The sequence below is a fragment of the Dendropsophus ebraccatus genome, chromosome 1 (genome assembly GCF_027789765.1).
Source record: "Dendropsophus ebraccatus isolate aDenEbr1 chromosome 1, aDenEbr1.pat, whole genome shotgun sequence".
Lineage (NCBI taxonomy): Eukaryota > Metazoa > Chordata > Amphibia > Anura > Hylidae > Dendropsophus > Dendropsophus ebraccatus.
The window spans coordinates 96146993-96163788 of NC_091454.1; the positions used below are offsets into that span (position 1 = coordinate 96146993).

Consider the following 16796-nt stretch of genomic DNA (forward strand, 5'->3'; position numbering starts at 1 on the left):
ATCTACTGGATAGAAACACAGTTAGAAATCTCTATTTGAAATTTGGATAAATCTTTACTTTACTTGTGCGATACAGGAGGCTAGTAAAATACATTTTACACAAAGGGTACAAAAAACTAAGTGTGATGAGTAGTGTAGAATATGGTTATCATCTTCTGGCTACATGTATATTTAGGAATTTACAGACACTTAGGTTTTCAAGATCTTAAAACATTTACACTTGTTTCCAATTAATGAGACTATTTTTATACAAACAAATATGTCAATATTTAGTTTATGTAGGTAATGTTTTTAACTCCTTAAGGACAGAGCCCAAAATGAGCCTTAAGGACCACGCCAATTTTACTTTTTGCATTTAGTTTGTACCTCCTCGACTTCTAAAAGCTATAACTCTTATTTTTCCACCTACAGGGCCATGTGAGGGCTTGTTTTTTTTAGATACAGGTGTACTTTGTAATGGCGCCTTTCAATCTGCCATTAAATTAATGACAAAATGCCTAAAATATCATTTATGGGGTGAAATTGGGAAAAAAAATACAATTCCACAAATTTGGGGGGGTTCCGTGTTTACGTAATACACTTTACGGTAAAACCAACATGATAAAGTTATTCTATAGGTCAGTCTAAGTACAGCAATATGAAGTTTATATAGCTTTTCTAACATTTTACAGTTTTGTTTTTTAACAGTAAACTTTCCGGGTCCCGCGTGCTGCAGCTTCAGAGCGGCCTGTCTGAGCTGACCGGCCGCATAGCCAATCACTGGTGGCGGCAGTCCCGGCCAGTGATTGGCTATGCGGCCTGTCAGCTCAGACAGGCCACCCTGAAGCTTCTGCAAAGTGCAGGACCCAAGAAGAAACAGACCTCAAGAGGAGCCCTGGAGCATGGACAGGTAATGTTTACTGTTTAAGCTAGGGCAGCAAGGTCATCGGTAACAATGTCCATGCAATCCTTGTTAAACAATTATCGGGCCGTATAGTAGGCCCAGTAAACGAGTGGCGATCTAGCAGATAGGCACTCATTTACTGTTATGATCGGGCCCTCAACAGCCCATGTATTAGAACCCTTAGGCATCATCAACTCTTAAACCCTTTGAGGACTAAGCCCAAAATGACCCAGTGAACCGCGCCAATTTCCATTTTTGCTTTTTCGTTTTTCCTCCTCCCATTCTAAGAGCCCTAGCACTTTCATTTTACTATCTACAGGGCCATGTGGGGGCTTGTTTTTTTTCAGGAATAGTTGTACTTTGTAATGGCATCTTTCATTCTACCATAACATGTATGATGGAACTCCAAAAATATTATTTATGAAAATATAAACTGGTGAAATTGGAAAAAAATGCAATATTATAACTTTTGGGGAGTTCCTGTGTCTACATAATGCACTTTATGGGAAGGAACCTCCGGGAGGATTGGCGGCGGCCCGGGGGGTTCATGCATGCGTGGCAAGCAGCTCGTCACCGATGGGAATGCTTCCCTGCGCAGCCGGCGTGTATAGAGCCCACTATGCAGTTAGGACTATAAATAGTGGGCGGAACTGGCGGGCTGCGGCAATGCTCTCCGGCCCTAAATGCTCTTAAGCAAGTAATTTGCATAAGAGCATTTAGTGACTTTACAAACAATGCAGGGGCCGAGAGGGGTAAGAGTAGTGATCATATACTACTGAGCGACAGAGCTACTGCAGCATATCATCAGGTTCTCTGGGAAGAACCTGCTGATAGTGCCGCTTTAAAGTGACTCTGTACCCACAATCTGCCCCCCCCCCCCCCCCCCCCCAAACCACTTGTAGCTTTTTTATAGCTGCTTTTAATCCAAGATCTGTCCTGGGGTCTGTTCGGCAGGTGATGCAGATATTGTCCTAAAACAACTTTTAAACTTGCAGCCCTGTGCCCAACGGCGGTGGTTTAGGAGTATCTGTGCCCTAACCTTGCACCACCCCTCCGTCCCTCCTCCCCACCCTCTTCATCATTTTCTATTGTCTGAACATTGCACAGGTGCCTTAACAATCCAGCCCATGTGCTGCGCTGACACAGGTGGGGAATGGGAGACAATTCCTAATGATGAGGAGGGCGGGGAGGAGGGACAGAGAGGTTGTGCCAGCCTAATGCATACACAATCTAGGATACGGACATTTGGCACAGCGCTGCAAGTTTAAAAGTTGTCTTTTAGGACAATAACTGCATCACCTGCCGAAGGGATCCCAGGGCAGATCTTTAATTAAAAGCAGCTATCCGATGGTACAAGCGGTTTGTGGGGGTCAGATTGTGGGTACAGAGACACTTTAAAGGCCCTAGAAATGTAAAATGTTGCCTCCTTTCTTTTTAAGAGACATAACTGTCATCTACAGAGCCATTTAAGAACAATTTTAAAGAAGTATGTGTGGTGGTGTTCTTTTTATGCCATTTACTGTGCTGTAAAACTGACATATTATCTATATTCCTCAGTTCGTACAATTAGGTTTACCAATTTTAAAACAAAACCTCTTAGAAAAAAATTAACTAATTCCTGACTCCTATAACTTTTAATTTTCCATTTACAGCTGTATTTTGCATCATAACTTGCTTTTATTTTTTACATCATAATTAGTTTTTTTTTATTGATACAATGTTTGCATAGATTGGACCTTTTGATTTCTTTACATTCAAATTTTTGTGGAATATAGGATGAGACATAAAAATGCATTTTTTCCGGCTTTTTTTTTTACATTTATGTCATTCACTGTGATTTTGTTAACATTATATTTTAATAGTTTAGACATTTCTGCATGCAGTCATACAAACTATGCATATTTATTTTTTAAGGGAGGTGGCTTGAGGTTTTTATTAAAGGGTCATTTTTATTTTATACCCTTTCACGGCACAGCTGTCTGGGCTGTTGGGGGAATTACCTATGTGTGGGGCCACTATTGTAAGAAATAAGTATTTGTGGGGCACTTGTGGGAATTAACTGTTTATGGGGGCATTAATGGGGGAATTAACTTTGTGGGGCATTATAGTGGGAATTTGTGGAAAAGTGCAGTGCCTAAGATGAACTATTCATATGGTATTTGGGGCAAGTTCTGTGAATAGCCCTGGGCCCATGGTACAGTTAATCCACCACTGGCATAAGGACGTATCGGCACGTCCAAATCTGCAGCTCATTCCTGCAGACGGACGTGCCTGTACGTCCTCGGGATGACAGGGGCGCAGGAGCTGCACACCTGTCATTCCCGGCGGGGCCCGGGTGTCAGTGATAGCCGGGCAACTGCCGAGATCCGGGCCCGGATCCCTGCAGTTAACCCCTTAGTGACCGCCGATACGGCGGTCACTAATGGGCTGGCGCTGCACTGCCTTTTATCTCCCCCACCGTGAATCCACGGCGGGGGAGATGAAATAAGTCAATCAGACCCCAGATCAGCCCCCCTAGTGGGCTGGTAACTAACCCGCTCCCTCCCCCGGTGGCCATCGGATCCAAGATGGCCGCCGCCATTGCTGTGAACAGACTAAATAAATAATAAGACTAAATAAATAATCAAAGCCTCATGCTCTCCGCCACCGGAGGTAGCGGAGAGCATGGGGCAGTGATCGGGGACCCCCCTGTGGGGTCCCGGTACAAGCGATCAGCGGTATATACTATATACCACTGATCGCTTGTGCCATGTGCAGGGATGCACTTTTGATCCCCTGTCACCATAAATGATTGGTGACAGGGGATAAAAAGTGTTAGTCTCCGTCCCCCAAGTCGCCCCCCACCCCCCCAGTCACCCCCTCCCCCTTCCCATTATACTCACCTGATCCTGGGAGGTCCTTCCTCCTCGGCGTCTTGACTGCTTCTGAAGTACGCATGCGCTCCAGAAGCAGCCAACTCGGTCTCTGTTACTGAACTATGATTACTGTGATAAAAAATATCACAGTAATCATAGTAATACAGTGAAAATGAATGTGTAAAGTACAAAAAGTGAAAAACATACAAAAAAATAAAACACACTTTTTATTATAGTAATAATTGCAGTTTACTCCCCGATTACCCCTAACCCCCCCAGATTAGCCGTAACCACCGCACGTTGCCCGTAACCCCCCGCTGCCTCTGACAACCACACGTAGTCTCTGACCATCGCAGGTTACAACTGACCACCGCACGTTGCCACTTACCACTGCACGTGTCCTCTGACCACCGCATGTCGCCTCTGACCACCGCACGTCACCACTTACCACCACACGTGTCCTCTGACCACCGCACGTCGCCTCTGACCACTGCACGTTGCCTCTTACTACCGCACGTTGCCTCTAACCAACACAAATAGCCAATGACCCCCTCCAGATTGCCCGTAACCACGCCAGATTACAGGTACCCACCTCAGATTACCTATAAGCACTTCAGTTTATCTGTAACCACCCCAGATTGTCTGTAACCACCCCATATTGTCCTTAACCACCCCAGATTGTCCGTAACCACCCCACGTTGCCCGTAACCGCCCCATATTTCCCGTAACCACAGCAGGTTGCCTGTAACCACCCTAGATAGTCTGTAACCACAGCAGGTTGCCCGTAACCACCCCAAGTTGCCCGTAACCACAGCAGGTTGCCCATGACCACCCCATGTTGACCGTATCCACCCCAGATTATCCGTAACCACCCCTGAATGTCCGTATACACTCCAGATTACCCGTAACCACCCCAGGTTGTCGGTATCCACCCCAGATTACCCGTAACCACCCCAGGTTGCCCGTAACCACCTCCAGATTACCTGGAACCACCCCAGACTGTCCGTAACCACCCCGCATTACCTGTAATCTCATTTATTGTATTTTAGTAACTGCGCTATTCTAATAACTATTACTAGCTGCGGTTTTGCTCCAGCAAATTGGCGCTCCTTCCCTTTTGAGCCCTGCTGTGTTCCCATACAGTGGTTTATGCCCACATATAAGGTACCGTTGTACTCAGGAGAACCTGCGTTACAGATTTTGGGATACATTTTTTCTCCTGTTCCTCGTGAAATTTAAAAATTTCAAACTAAAACAACATAATATTGAAAAAATTCGAGTTTTTCATTTTTACTGGCCAATTTTGAATACTTTCCTCTAATACCTGTGGGGTCAAAATCCTCAAAATGCTCACCACACCCCAAAATGAATTCTTTGAGGGGTGGACTTTAAAAAATGGGGTGACTTATGGCGAGATTTTACTCCGCAGGCTTTACAGGGGCACTGCAAACGCACCTGGTGCTTAGAAACTTCTACAGCAAAATCTGCATTGAAAAAGCTAATTGGCGCTCCTTTCCTTCTGAGCTCTCCTGTGTGCCCATACAATGGTTTATGCCTACATATGGGGTACTGTTCTACTCAGGAGAACCTGCGTTAAAGATTTTGGGGTGAATTTTCTCTCCTGTTCTTCGTGAAATTGAGAAATTTTAAACTAAAGGAACATATTGGAAAAATTCAAGTTTTTCATTTTTACGGTCTACTTTTGAATACTTTCCTTTAATACCTGTGGGGTCAAAATGCTCACCACACCCCAAAATGAATTCTTTGAGGGGTGTACTTTCCAAAATGGGGTGACTTATGGGGGTTTCTCTCTCTCTCTGCTGACACTACAGAGGCTCTGCAAACGCACCTGGCACTCAGAAACTTCTTCAGCAAAATCTGCATTGAAAAAGCTAATTGGCGCTCCTTCCCTTCTGACCCCCGCTGTGTGCCCAAACAGTGGTGTACACCCACTCATGGGGTACCGTTGTACTCAAGAGAACCTGCGTTAAAAATTATGAGGTGCTTTTTCTCTCATGTTCCTTTTCAAAATGAGAAACTTTAATCTTAATGTATATATTATTGGAAAATTTAAATTTTCCATTTTTTTACGGCCTAATGGTGAATACTTTCCTCCAGCCCCTGTAAGGTTAAAATGCTCATTATACCCCTAGATTAATTCTTTAAGGTGTGTAGTTTCCAAAATGGGGTAACTTATGGGGGTTTCCAGTATACAAGCCTCCTAAATCAACTTAAAAAAAGAACTGGTCCCTAAACTGGAAACTGGAAACTTTCACAAAAATGTGATAATTTGCTGATAAATTTCTAAGCCCCGTAACACCCTAAAGTAGTAAAATATGTTTATGAAATGAAGCCAGAATAAAGAGGAAATATTGATAATGTGACTTAGTAACTAATTTATGTGATACGACTTTCTTTTTTTAGAAGCAGAGAATTTCAAAGTTCATAAAATGCAATTTTTTTTAATTTTTCATGTTATTTTGATGTTTTTCACAAAAAACACACAAAGTAGTGACCAAATTTTGCCACTAATATAAAGTCCCGAAAAAACAATCTCAGAATCGCTAGCATACTTTAAAGCATCACTGAGCTATAAGTGCATAAAGTGAGACAGGTCAGATTTGGAAAATGAGCCTGTCATTAAGGCCCAAATAGACTTAGGGCCCTATACCACCGGACGATTATCATTTGCATAATCGTTAACAATTAACGATCTCAAACGACCGCTATTGCAAAAGACCTGAAAACATTCAGTCATTTCCATGGAACAATAATAGTTACTTATGATCGTAATTGCGATAGTTTTTTCTTCGCTATTTATTCGCTATTGCGTTCGTATCTATTGCAAACGACCGAACGACGTCTTATTCAATGCGAACGATTTGCGAACGTTTTGTGAACGAGCAACGATAAAAATAGGTCCAGGTCTTATAAAGCGATCAACGATTTCTCGTTCGGTCGTTAATCGTTAATTGCATTTAAACCGAACGATTATCGTTTAACGATAATCGCCCAGTGGAATAGGGCCCTTAGTCTTGAAGGGGTTAAGGTGCACATCGCTGGGAGACAGACACCACTCTAAAAGTGCAAGGAACGCCTCACACACGCTTCAATAGATATCAAGGCTGGCCTGCAACTTGTCGTGTATTTGAGTTTGACACCCCTGTACTACTACCTCTATCTAAGATATACTCGAGAGGTGTTGGCATACTTAATGGCTGCTTTCCACTCATAACAAGACAAAGATTAAAGGGGTTTTCCAGCGCTACAAAAACATGGCCACTTTCCCCCTACTGTTGTCTCCAGTTTGGGTGGGGTTTTGAAACTCTGTTCTATTGAAGTAAATGGAGCTTAATTGCAAACCACACCTGAAGTGGAGACAACTGTAGGGGGAAAAGTGGCCATGTTTTTGTAGCGCTGGATAACCCCTTTAACCCGAATCCCAAACCCTATGCTTAAGATTAAATAATTCTCAACTGCATTATATATCGGGCCCTAGCTAGATGACATGAGATATGAAAATAGTTTAAGAGCACATAATAACAAAGATGATGCATGGGAAAAAAGGAAATGTTTGAATCTCAGGTATGATAAAATTTCCTGAGATGGAAGGGAGCACTTAAAGTGTACCTGTCACAAAGTAATTCCTTTTGCCACCCAAAGTTCAGGTGTCCATGCATATGCCAGGTCAGTACTGTGCAGAAGCCCAAAAGGATCAGAATGAGGGTCGCTGCAGAAGAAATGTTATGCTGATCAGGTCACTGTGCTTCTTGACAGGCACACTAATGGTGGTTTTACACGGAACGATTATCGTTCAAATTTGCACAATAACGATTGCATTTGAGCGATAATCGTGTGTAAACACAGCGAACGATCAAGCGACGAGCGAGAAATCAGTCATTTTGATTTTTCAACAAGTTCTTAAATTATTGTTGGTCGTTCGCAAAAAATTCGCAGATCGTTCCGTGTAAACAGTCTTTCACCGATTTACCCTGTGTGTGAGATGGGCTTAAGCGATCGCAAAACGAATTTTCCGTACGATATATCAATGAGCAATGGTGGTAATTAGAGATTAGCGAACCTAATGCTGTGTTTACACGGAGCGATAATTCGCCCGATCGTACAATAAACGATTTCGAAGTAACAATTTTTTTTATAACGATCAGCGTTTAGACGGAACGATATATCGTACGGAAAAATAGTTTTGCGATCGCTTAAGCCTATCTCGCACATAGGTTAAATTGGTGAACGACTGTTTACACGGAACGATCTGCGAATTTTTTGCGGACGAACGATGATTTAAGATCAAAATGAACGATTTCTCGCTCGTCGTTTGATCGTTCATTGCGTTTACACGTACGATTTTCGTTCGAACCAAAGCGTGCTCGAGGTTTGCATGTCTCTACTAGTAATGCCTTAATGGAGCCGAATCTGTTAATTTAAATCTGGTATGCGCTCGATATACTACTGGGTTTTGCTGTTTATGGGAGGCCAACATGTTAATCCAGCTGTAGAGAACGGGGATATATGCTGTGGAATAAGTAGGCCCCAAAACGTAAAAAATATGGAGTGGGCGTCTCTTGGTCTAATGTAGAATTGCTTAAAGCGTAACTGTCATATTTTTTTTTATTGCAGAAATCAGTAGTATAAGCGATTTTAAGAAACTCTGTAATATATTTTATCAGCCAAAAAAGCCTCCTTCTGTACTCAAGAAGCAATCTCCCAGCCTCCCCCCGACTTCTTATGTGTGCATTATCAGGCAAACACGTCTTCATTACAGAGAGGGCTCTGCTCTCTCCATTGTAAGGGCCCTATTACACGGAACGATAATCGGCCGAATTTGCCCGATTCGGCCGATTATCGCTCTGTGTAATAAATGCAACAAACAGCCGCTGATCGTTGATATAGGTTAGAACCTATTTTTGTCGGGCGCCGACCGCGCACCGCTGCGTGTAATAGCGGTGCACGGGCGGCGACTAACGATATTACCCATCCACGTTCCAGGGCTGCTGCTGCCGTCCGCTTCTCCCGGTGTCCCGCGCGCGCTCTAACTTCACATCGGACTGTCAGCTGATAGGCCGCTCAGCCAATCACAGGCCGCGGCGGTCCCGGCCTGTTATTGGCTGAGCGGCCTATCAGCTGAAAGGCTGATGTGAAGCTAGAGCGCATGCGGGACACAGAGAGAAGCGGACGGCAGGAGCAGCCCTGGAACGTGGATGGGTAATGTATGCCAGTTTAGCAAGGGCTGCAAGGACATCGGTAACGATGTCCTTGCAGCTCTTGCTAAACGATTATCGGGCTGTGTAATAGGTTCAGCAAACGAGCGACGATCTAGCAAATCAGCGCTCGTTTACAGGTATTATCGGGCCCTCCTCGGCCTGTGTAATACCACCCTAAGCCTATGAAGGGGGGAGGGGCCGAGGGAGCTATGGGAGCAGGAAGAGGTGACATGAAGGTCAGCTGTTTGTAGACTCTCTGGGCACCTAAAACACAGGATTCAGGTGTCAGAAAGGTCAGTGCTTATCTATGAACTTACTGAGAGAAGATTGCAGGGTGTTGTGCTTTGCAAGACTGCTCTGTGCTCAGTCACTCCTAACAGCCCCTCCCCTCTCCATAGCCACATAATGGACACAGAAATCCTGCTGCTTCTGAAGTGAGGGGGGAGGCTGGGTGATTGCTTTTTCAGTCCAGAAGGAAACTCTTTTGGTTTATAAAACCTATTACAGAGTTTCTTAAAATCGCTTGTGCTGTTGATATTTAATGTTTTTTAAAAAAAATATCCTGAAATGACAGTTACGCTTTAAATTTGAACCCGTGGCAGAGCAGGGATTTTGTACTACCAAGGTTTAAATTGTTACTAATTGTGCGTTTACATGGAACGATTATTGTTTGAATTTTCGCAATAACGATCGCATTTAAGCGATAATTGGCTTGTGTAAACAAAGCAAACGATCAAGCGACGAGTGAGAAATCGTTCATCGTGATCTTTCAACATGTTCTCGTTGTTGGTTGTTCGCTAAAAAATTTAAACAGTCCTTCAAAGATTCACCCTATGTGTGAGATGGGCTAAAGCGATCTTAAAAACAATCGCAATAAAGATTTTTCTAACGATTCTTCTAACAATTTATTCGGCTAAACGCTGATTGTTATAAAAACCAAATCGTTGCTTAAAAATTGTTAAACGATCGTTTGGCCGAATTATTGCTCCGTGTAAACATAGCATTAGGTGGCATTGTAATGTTTAAGAACATTAGGAAGACAAACTAATGTATGCCAATTAGAGATGAGCGAACCTTGAGCATGCTCGAGTCCATCCGAATCCGGTCGTTCAGCATTTGATTAGCGGTGGCTGCTGAACTTAGATAAAGCCCTAAGGCTATGTGGAAATCATGGATATAGTCATTGGCTGTATCCATGTTTTCCAAACAACCTTAGAGCTTTATCCAACTTCAGTAGCCACCGCTAATCAAATGCCGAACGACCGGATTCGGATGGACTCGAGCATGCTCAAGGTTCACTCATCTCTAATACCATTCTATATTTCATGAGGAGCGAGTGGGCCATACATGCTTTTATAATTTTGCCAAATATATTTTGAGATCTTAGATCTAATCTAAAATGACGGAATCTGTATAGGAAGGGTGTAGCATAGGTATAGTAACTTGGATAGCAACATAATTTTAAAAGCAGCTATCCTTCCCAGCCAAGACATCTCCACCTTACTGTATGATCTTAGATCATTTTGTTAACACTTTAAAGAGGGAATGTAATTTGTTGTATATAGGAGTCCATAAGAGTTAGTTTAGCCCTTAAAGGGGTAGTGCGGCGGTAAAAAATTATTCACAGAATAAACACACATTACAAAGTTATACACCTCCGATCTTCCCGAGTGCCGGCCGCCCTCTGCCGCGTCATCAGCTGCTCAGCCGCGATTGGCTGAGCATAACTGTGCTCGGCCAATTGCGGCTCAGCGGCTGATGACTAGTCACTGCTGTCTGCCTGTCAACATGTGGATGATTGACAGGCAGGGAGACCAGTTAGTGGCCTCTTTGTCAATCAACCCCGCACTGTGCAATAACAGGCGGTGAGCCGTGACTAGATACGGACGGCTCCCCACCCAGATGACTAGTTGCCATACCTCTCCCTGCTTCACGCAGCATAATATAACTTTTTTCATTTTTATAAAGCCACTGTTACAGACACGGCTGGTATGCTTCATACAGCAGATCTATAATGTGCTGCAGGGAACCATATCAGCACAATCATACTAATTGGTTTCCTTTAAGGCTTGTTGATTCTTAGCTGGGCAGGAGCTGCATGTAATTGCCTCCTGAAAAAAATAAATAAATCAAGAACTGGGGTGAGGATATTCATTGAACAGGCCAAAGGGATTTAAAGGTGTTATCCAGGATTAGAAAAAACAGCACCAACCGTATCTCAAAAGGTGTGTGTTATTACAATTCATCCCAATGGAACGGAGCTGCAAAACCACACCCAAGAGTTGTGCTGTTTCTGGAAAAAATTGTCTACGTTTTTCTAAGCCTGGAAAACCCCTTTAACAACGGTACTGACCTCCGATATAGATATGAGGGCATTCAAGGAGGAAAGTTGTGATAGTAAAAGAGCAGGCAGGCTGACACTACTGAGAAAAGCCTATCTGCAGTTGTAGGTTGGATTGAGGTATGATAAGACTGCAAAATGTAAAAGTCTTTAAACCTATTAGCATTTTCCTGTGAGGTTATGTTTACCCGTTTTGTTCCAGTTCCATGTCCCAATTTTTGTCTTTAGTTGAGAGCCCAGAAGTCTCCCTGTCCTATTACCATAAGTATGCAAAAGAAGAGCCCATGAAGCCTCATTAGTCTCGAGACACAGGACTAGCCAGATATATCCCTCCGGGAAGGACCCAGCCAAGGTGTGGCTCCTGTAGGGTCTGGCCTTGATTTTTTTCCCTTGTCATTACATGGACTCATAGGGCCACTTAATATGGTGGTTTCCTTACAGGAGCCACCCCTTGGCTGGGTCCTTCCCGGAGGGATATCTGGCTAGTCCTGTGTCTTGAGACATGAATATGCAAAAGAAGAGCCCGTGGAGCCTTATTAATGTTTCCCAGGGGCAGTGCACCTAGGATTTCACTGCATTGGGCACTTTCACTAGTGGCCGGCGGTATTGTTGTTTGGCTGGTCTCCCTGAGATCAGCGATTTGTTTGTCCTATTACCATAAGCATATTAGCGAGCTTATATGCAATATATAAACTCAACTTCCCTATGTTTGTTCTTGAGGGCTAAATTTGTTTTCTGGTTGAGCTCACATATTCTCTAGTATGTCAGCTATTTCTGCCTTTTTTTTTTTTACTCACTTCCAGTTTAATAAACCCCTAATGTATTTCTGATAGACCATATTTTAGTACCTGCTGAAGTGTTATGGGAAAAATGTCTAATGTTCCAATAACTGAGAATAGGTAGGATGGCTCAGTACAGAGGAGCCTTTTCATTAGTTTCCACCCACCTGAAGCCTTATTTCCTTGAAGTTCTAGCTGCTCATATAGTTGATTTAGAAGCAATCTTACAAGCAGCAATGTCTTTGCCTGCAAACCCCATTTTTATAATTGTGCATGATTCTTTGGAGGTAACCATTGGGCAACTCATTTGCTGTTATAATTCAAGAAAAAGCCCATATAATATACCTGCTCTGCTTTCATTTTATTACACCAGGAAAGTTTATGTTAACTTACTGTTAATACTCCAGACACATCTGCTATGAGTACTTGTCAAACATATACTACTTCAAAATAAGGCCTGTAGATTATATCAGCACCAAGTCCAAGTTTACCTGAGCCCCAGGTGCAATATAAAGGGAGTATAAAAATCCAAAACATCTGTAAATATATGCATTGGATTTGCAAAGTGCCACATGGGCAGAAATCTAAGAAACTGCATCAACAATAAATGTGGTAAAAGAAAAGGCTAGAGAAAATAATTTGCAAGCAGGGGCAAAAGTAAAGAAGCACTACTTACCTCTCCCCACGTCTCCGCAGTGCCGCATAACAGGGTCCAGGATCCCTGCTGGAACTCATTGTGAGGTCATCACAAATTAGGAGAAAATACCTGACTGATGGATTGCCTGCTCAGCCGATCAGTGACTTGGGTGTCCTGCCCCAGTCACTGATTGGAGTGAGCAATCCTTCATCCAAGTCATGACGTACCTGAAGCAGAAGACCCCCTTAGCCCGACGGGGGTTCTGGGGCGGTGAGACAGCGCTACAGGAGGGACATGGAGAGGTGGGTATGGCTTTTTTATGTTGCTCCCAGCCTGCTCAACAATCTTTATTTACTCCTGACTTCTTTAAGTACTGAGACGCTATTGCTGAGAAACTGGTGGGAGTAGTGAACACTGCAGCAATGTTGACAAATAGTGTGGTATTTACACATTGTTTACCTTGTTGGCTTATCTTTAGCAGACAGCCTGAATTTGCAGGTAAACAGGCTTTTTCCCTCCTGCACAAAGCATGAAGCTGGGAGCATGGAGCGATCCACACATCCTGCTGCCGCCAGGCTCAGAGCCGTAATAGCGCTGATCTCGGCTTGGCACTCGATTGCTTCCGGCTGCAGGAGCCGGAAGCAATCAAAGTGCCTATTTCATTGATCTATTATGTATTAGTATACAGGATAGATCTCAATGAGAGATCAGAGTGCTTATACTAGAAGTCCCCCAGGGGGGCTTCTAGTACAAGTGTAAAAGTATAAAAAAAAAAAAAAAAAATGTTAATAAAAAGCCCCCTCCCCTGAAAAAACGTTTGAATCACCCGTAAGCGTAAAAAAAAAATCCCAAAGTGCAAAATTGCAAATTTTTGGTCGCATCAAATCCAGAAAAATTGTAATAAAAAGCGATCAAAAAGTCGCATTTGCATAATCAAGGTACCGATAGAAAGTACACATTATGGGGCAAAAATGACACCTCACACAGCCCCATAGACCAAAGGATAAAAGCAATATAAGCCTGGGAATACCCCAGGGCGAGCAGCGTAAAAATTGTTTGAACTTATCTTAAAGGGGTTATCTAGGATTAGAAAAAAAAACAACATCTGTGTGTGCGGTATTGCACTTTAGTTCCATTCCCTTCAACTGAACTAAGCTGCAAAACCCACACCCAAAACTGAGGACAAGAGTAGTGCAATTTCTGGAAGAAAGTGAACATGTTTTTCAAAGGCTTGATAACCCCTTTTAAACTATACCAGTCGTATCAATTAGGTAAAAAATAATTTGAACTTTATACCAAAAATAAAGGTTAAAAAAAAAACTAAAGAAGAAAAATCCCTCAATTTCATATAATTATTGTTAAATAAAAAAAAACTCTTGTAAGTGCATGGTGATTCAATTCAGTTTTTTTTTTTTTTTTTTTTTTTTTTTTTTTAACTGTGAAAGCTAACAAAACCTCAAAGTTCAACGTCAATAAATCTATCATGTTGATGCACACAGTGAAAATACTTTAATTCATTTTTATTTGTATATGTCAAAATACACTTTTCTCCAAAAGATTGCGTTTGTTACTAGTTTCATGCAGATACAGAGCCTGCTCAGTACTACCAATAAAATCAATGTAGCACAGTAGCCAATCTGTTTCAGATAAAGAATAAATAACCTAAATATAAAATACTAAATTAGAAATATATTTCATCATTCTTCGCAGACACCCAAGCTTTACCAAGTACAGTCCATAATAATTAAACAGGCATCTCCAGCCAGGCTTTTTTGTGTTCTGCGTCCTCAAGACGCGAATACCTAACACCCCACATACATATTAAATGAATATAACAAAATCCCACAACTATCTTTGTACCTTTTAAAAGCCAAGAATCCTGAGCTTGGCAGTAAAAGAGAGGCTATGTATCTTCATAAAACTTAGAAACCAACAGGAGGACATCAAGTTTGGATACCCAAAAAGAAAACAAAACCCACAAAATATAGGCAGTAGATCACAATGACCTTTTTTTGTTTTGCAAATTATAGGGGTACAAATTCACATTTAATATAGTATACATTATAGTCAACAATACAATAGCTGCTGCAAGCTTTACAATTTACAGTTTTGTTTAATTACCAAGCTTTTTCAGTGGATTAGATTCATGTGCCAGTATTATACTGTTCATGGGTCAGTGAAAATATAAAAGCTAACAAAAATAAAAATGACAAGAAAGCATCATCAACTCACTTAGCCGTATACACATACATATTTATAATATTGGTTACTTTCTGCAAAAAGGCCACTGAAATGTAGAAAACAGATATGACGGTGGTATTAAATTACATGCCTTCTCACATGGCAACAGTGCATTTACACAACAGAGTGCATGTTAGGAGTATAAGCATTGTGACTTCACTCTGGCTAGCACAAATGATATTGACAGTACTCAAAGAAACATGAAATGTAGTGAAATAATATACACTTAATAGTTGTGAGTTAAAAAGAAAACAAAATCTGATTTTTATTTTTTTCCTTTACAGCTATAGTTGAAGTCACGCCTCTGTAAAATAGACAAGATACCATAAAATGACTGAACTTTATTAAGATCACTATTCAGGAACAATCTTTAACCTGGAGTAACAGACGCTGCAAAGAGGCCACGTTGAGCATGCCACACAGTGGTATGGAAACACAATAAGGATTCTCCATATATATGTATATATAGATATAGGGTAGTATATCTATATATAGTTATATACACACACACACACACACGCACACAAATATATACACACGCGCTCAGTACCTGCTAAAATGAGTGAAAGCTACAGTACTGAAAAGCCCATTGAAGTATTCTTAAAAAAGCAATGGAGAGAGGCAATACATTACTAGTTTTCCACTGAAAAAATGGATATTAGACAAATGATAAATTCAACTGCCCTGACTATTATAAGAGTAGTCAAATATATATATATGCAATACAAAAAATGGTGCCTTGGTGCTGCAGTTATAGATGCTGTAAACCAATACATCAAATTTGGGACTGTCAGCTGCTGAAATACATGTTCTGCCAAGCCTTGCCAGTACAGGCTTCAGAAAGTCACTGGCAATTTCTGCAACAAGCAGCCTATAAACAGTGCATGAAGAAAACTGCTGGCACACTCCGTTAAAACCTTAACAATTACACAAAAAAAAAGTATAAAAGGAAGGATCTGATGTGTGGCACAACATAAACTGTGTAGTAACTGTTTTTTGTAATAGCAGAAAGCTTTTGGATTGCAAAAGGCTTATATACAACTAAGGCTTACTGGTTAAAGACAGGAGGCATCTGGCCTTAAACACTTTCCTTGCACGATGTAACTGTAAACAAGAATTCATAGTCATTTTCTCTCCTCAGCAGCCACACTTTAATACAAAACAAACATTTTTTGTACAAAAAAAAAAAAAAAAAAGAAAAAAGAGGGAGTTTGGCAGGATATCTGAAAGTTGCAATTTGCCAAGTAGTTCCCCCCACCGACATATCCAGTGATTGCCATGTTATGGTCCACTGGAGTAACTTGTGTGCAATGCTGATAAATCGCTGCTGTCGCCGAAAAACAATTTTATTTGGAAAGTTTGCTTATGACTCTGATTAAGGCTCCATTTTCATCTTTTAGCCGCTGGTTGTCTGCTTTCAGGTCCGGTAACATCTGAAAGAGAAAAATGTAAAGCATAAATGGTAAAAAGTGAGTATTTGTAGATTTTTATAAAATCTTCCATGTTGGTTGTTTTACGGTTGTGATTTACGGTAGTTCAGCATTCCTCATGAAAACACTGGACACCTTTATTAATGGTAAATAGGACTACATGGGAACCAGTCATCACTTTCATATTGCCTGAACCACAAGTCAAACAACTTTTCCTAGGGCTAGGCAATATGGCAAAAATAAAAATCTCCATTTTTAAAATTAATTTTTTGCTTATTATAATGGGTGTAGTAGGGGCATAGTGGATGAGGGGTGTAGTAATAGTAGTAGTAGATAAGGGGAGTAGCAGTAGCAGCAATAGTAGTGGGAGTAATAGTATCAGGAGTAGTAGTAGTAGCAGTAGCAATAATA

The 16796-nt window shown here is 41.6% G+C and overlaps 1 protein-coding gene across 5 annotated transcripts in view; it reads right to left on the reverse strand.

Annotated features, from left to right (window-relative positions):
• Window positions 1–14200: 14200 nt before the first annotated feature.
• Window positions 14201–16796, reverse strand: part of PPP1R12A (protein phosphatase 1 regulatory subunit 12A) — a 113694-nt gene continuing 111098 nt past the window's right edge. For all 5 annotated transcript variants that reach the window (XM_069975678.1, XM_069975686.1, XM_069975658.1 and 2 more), the window contains one exon: window positions 14201–16388. In XM_069975678.1, the coding sequence (XP_069831779.1) occupies window positions 16302–16388 (87 nt within the window). In that variant the 3' untranslated portion in view covers window positions 14201–16301. The remainder of the gene's footprint in view (window positions 16389–16796) is intronic.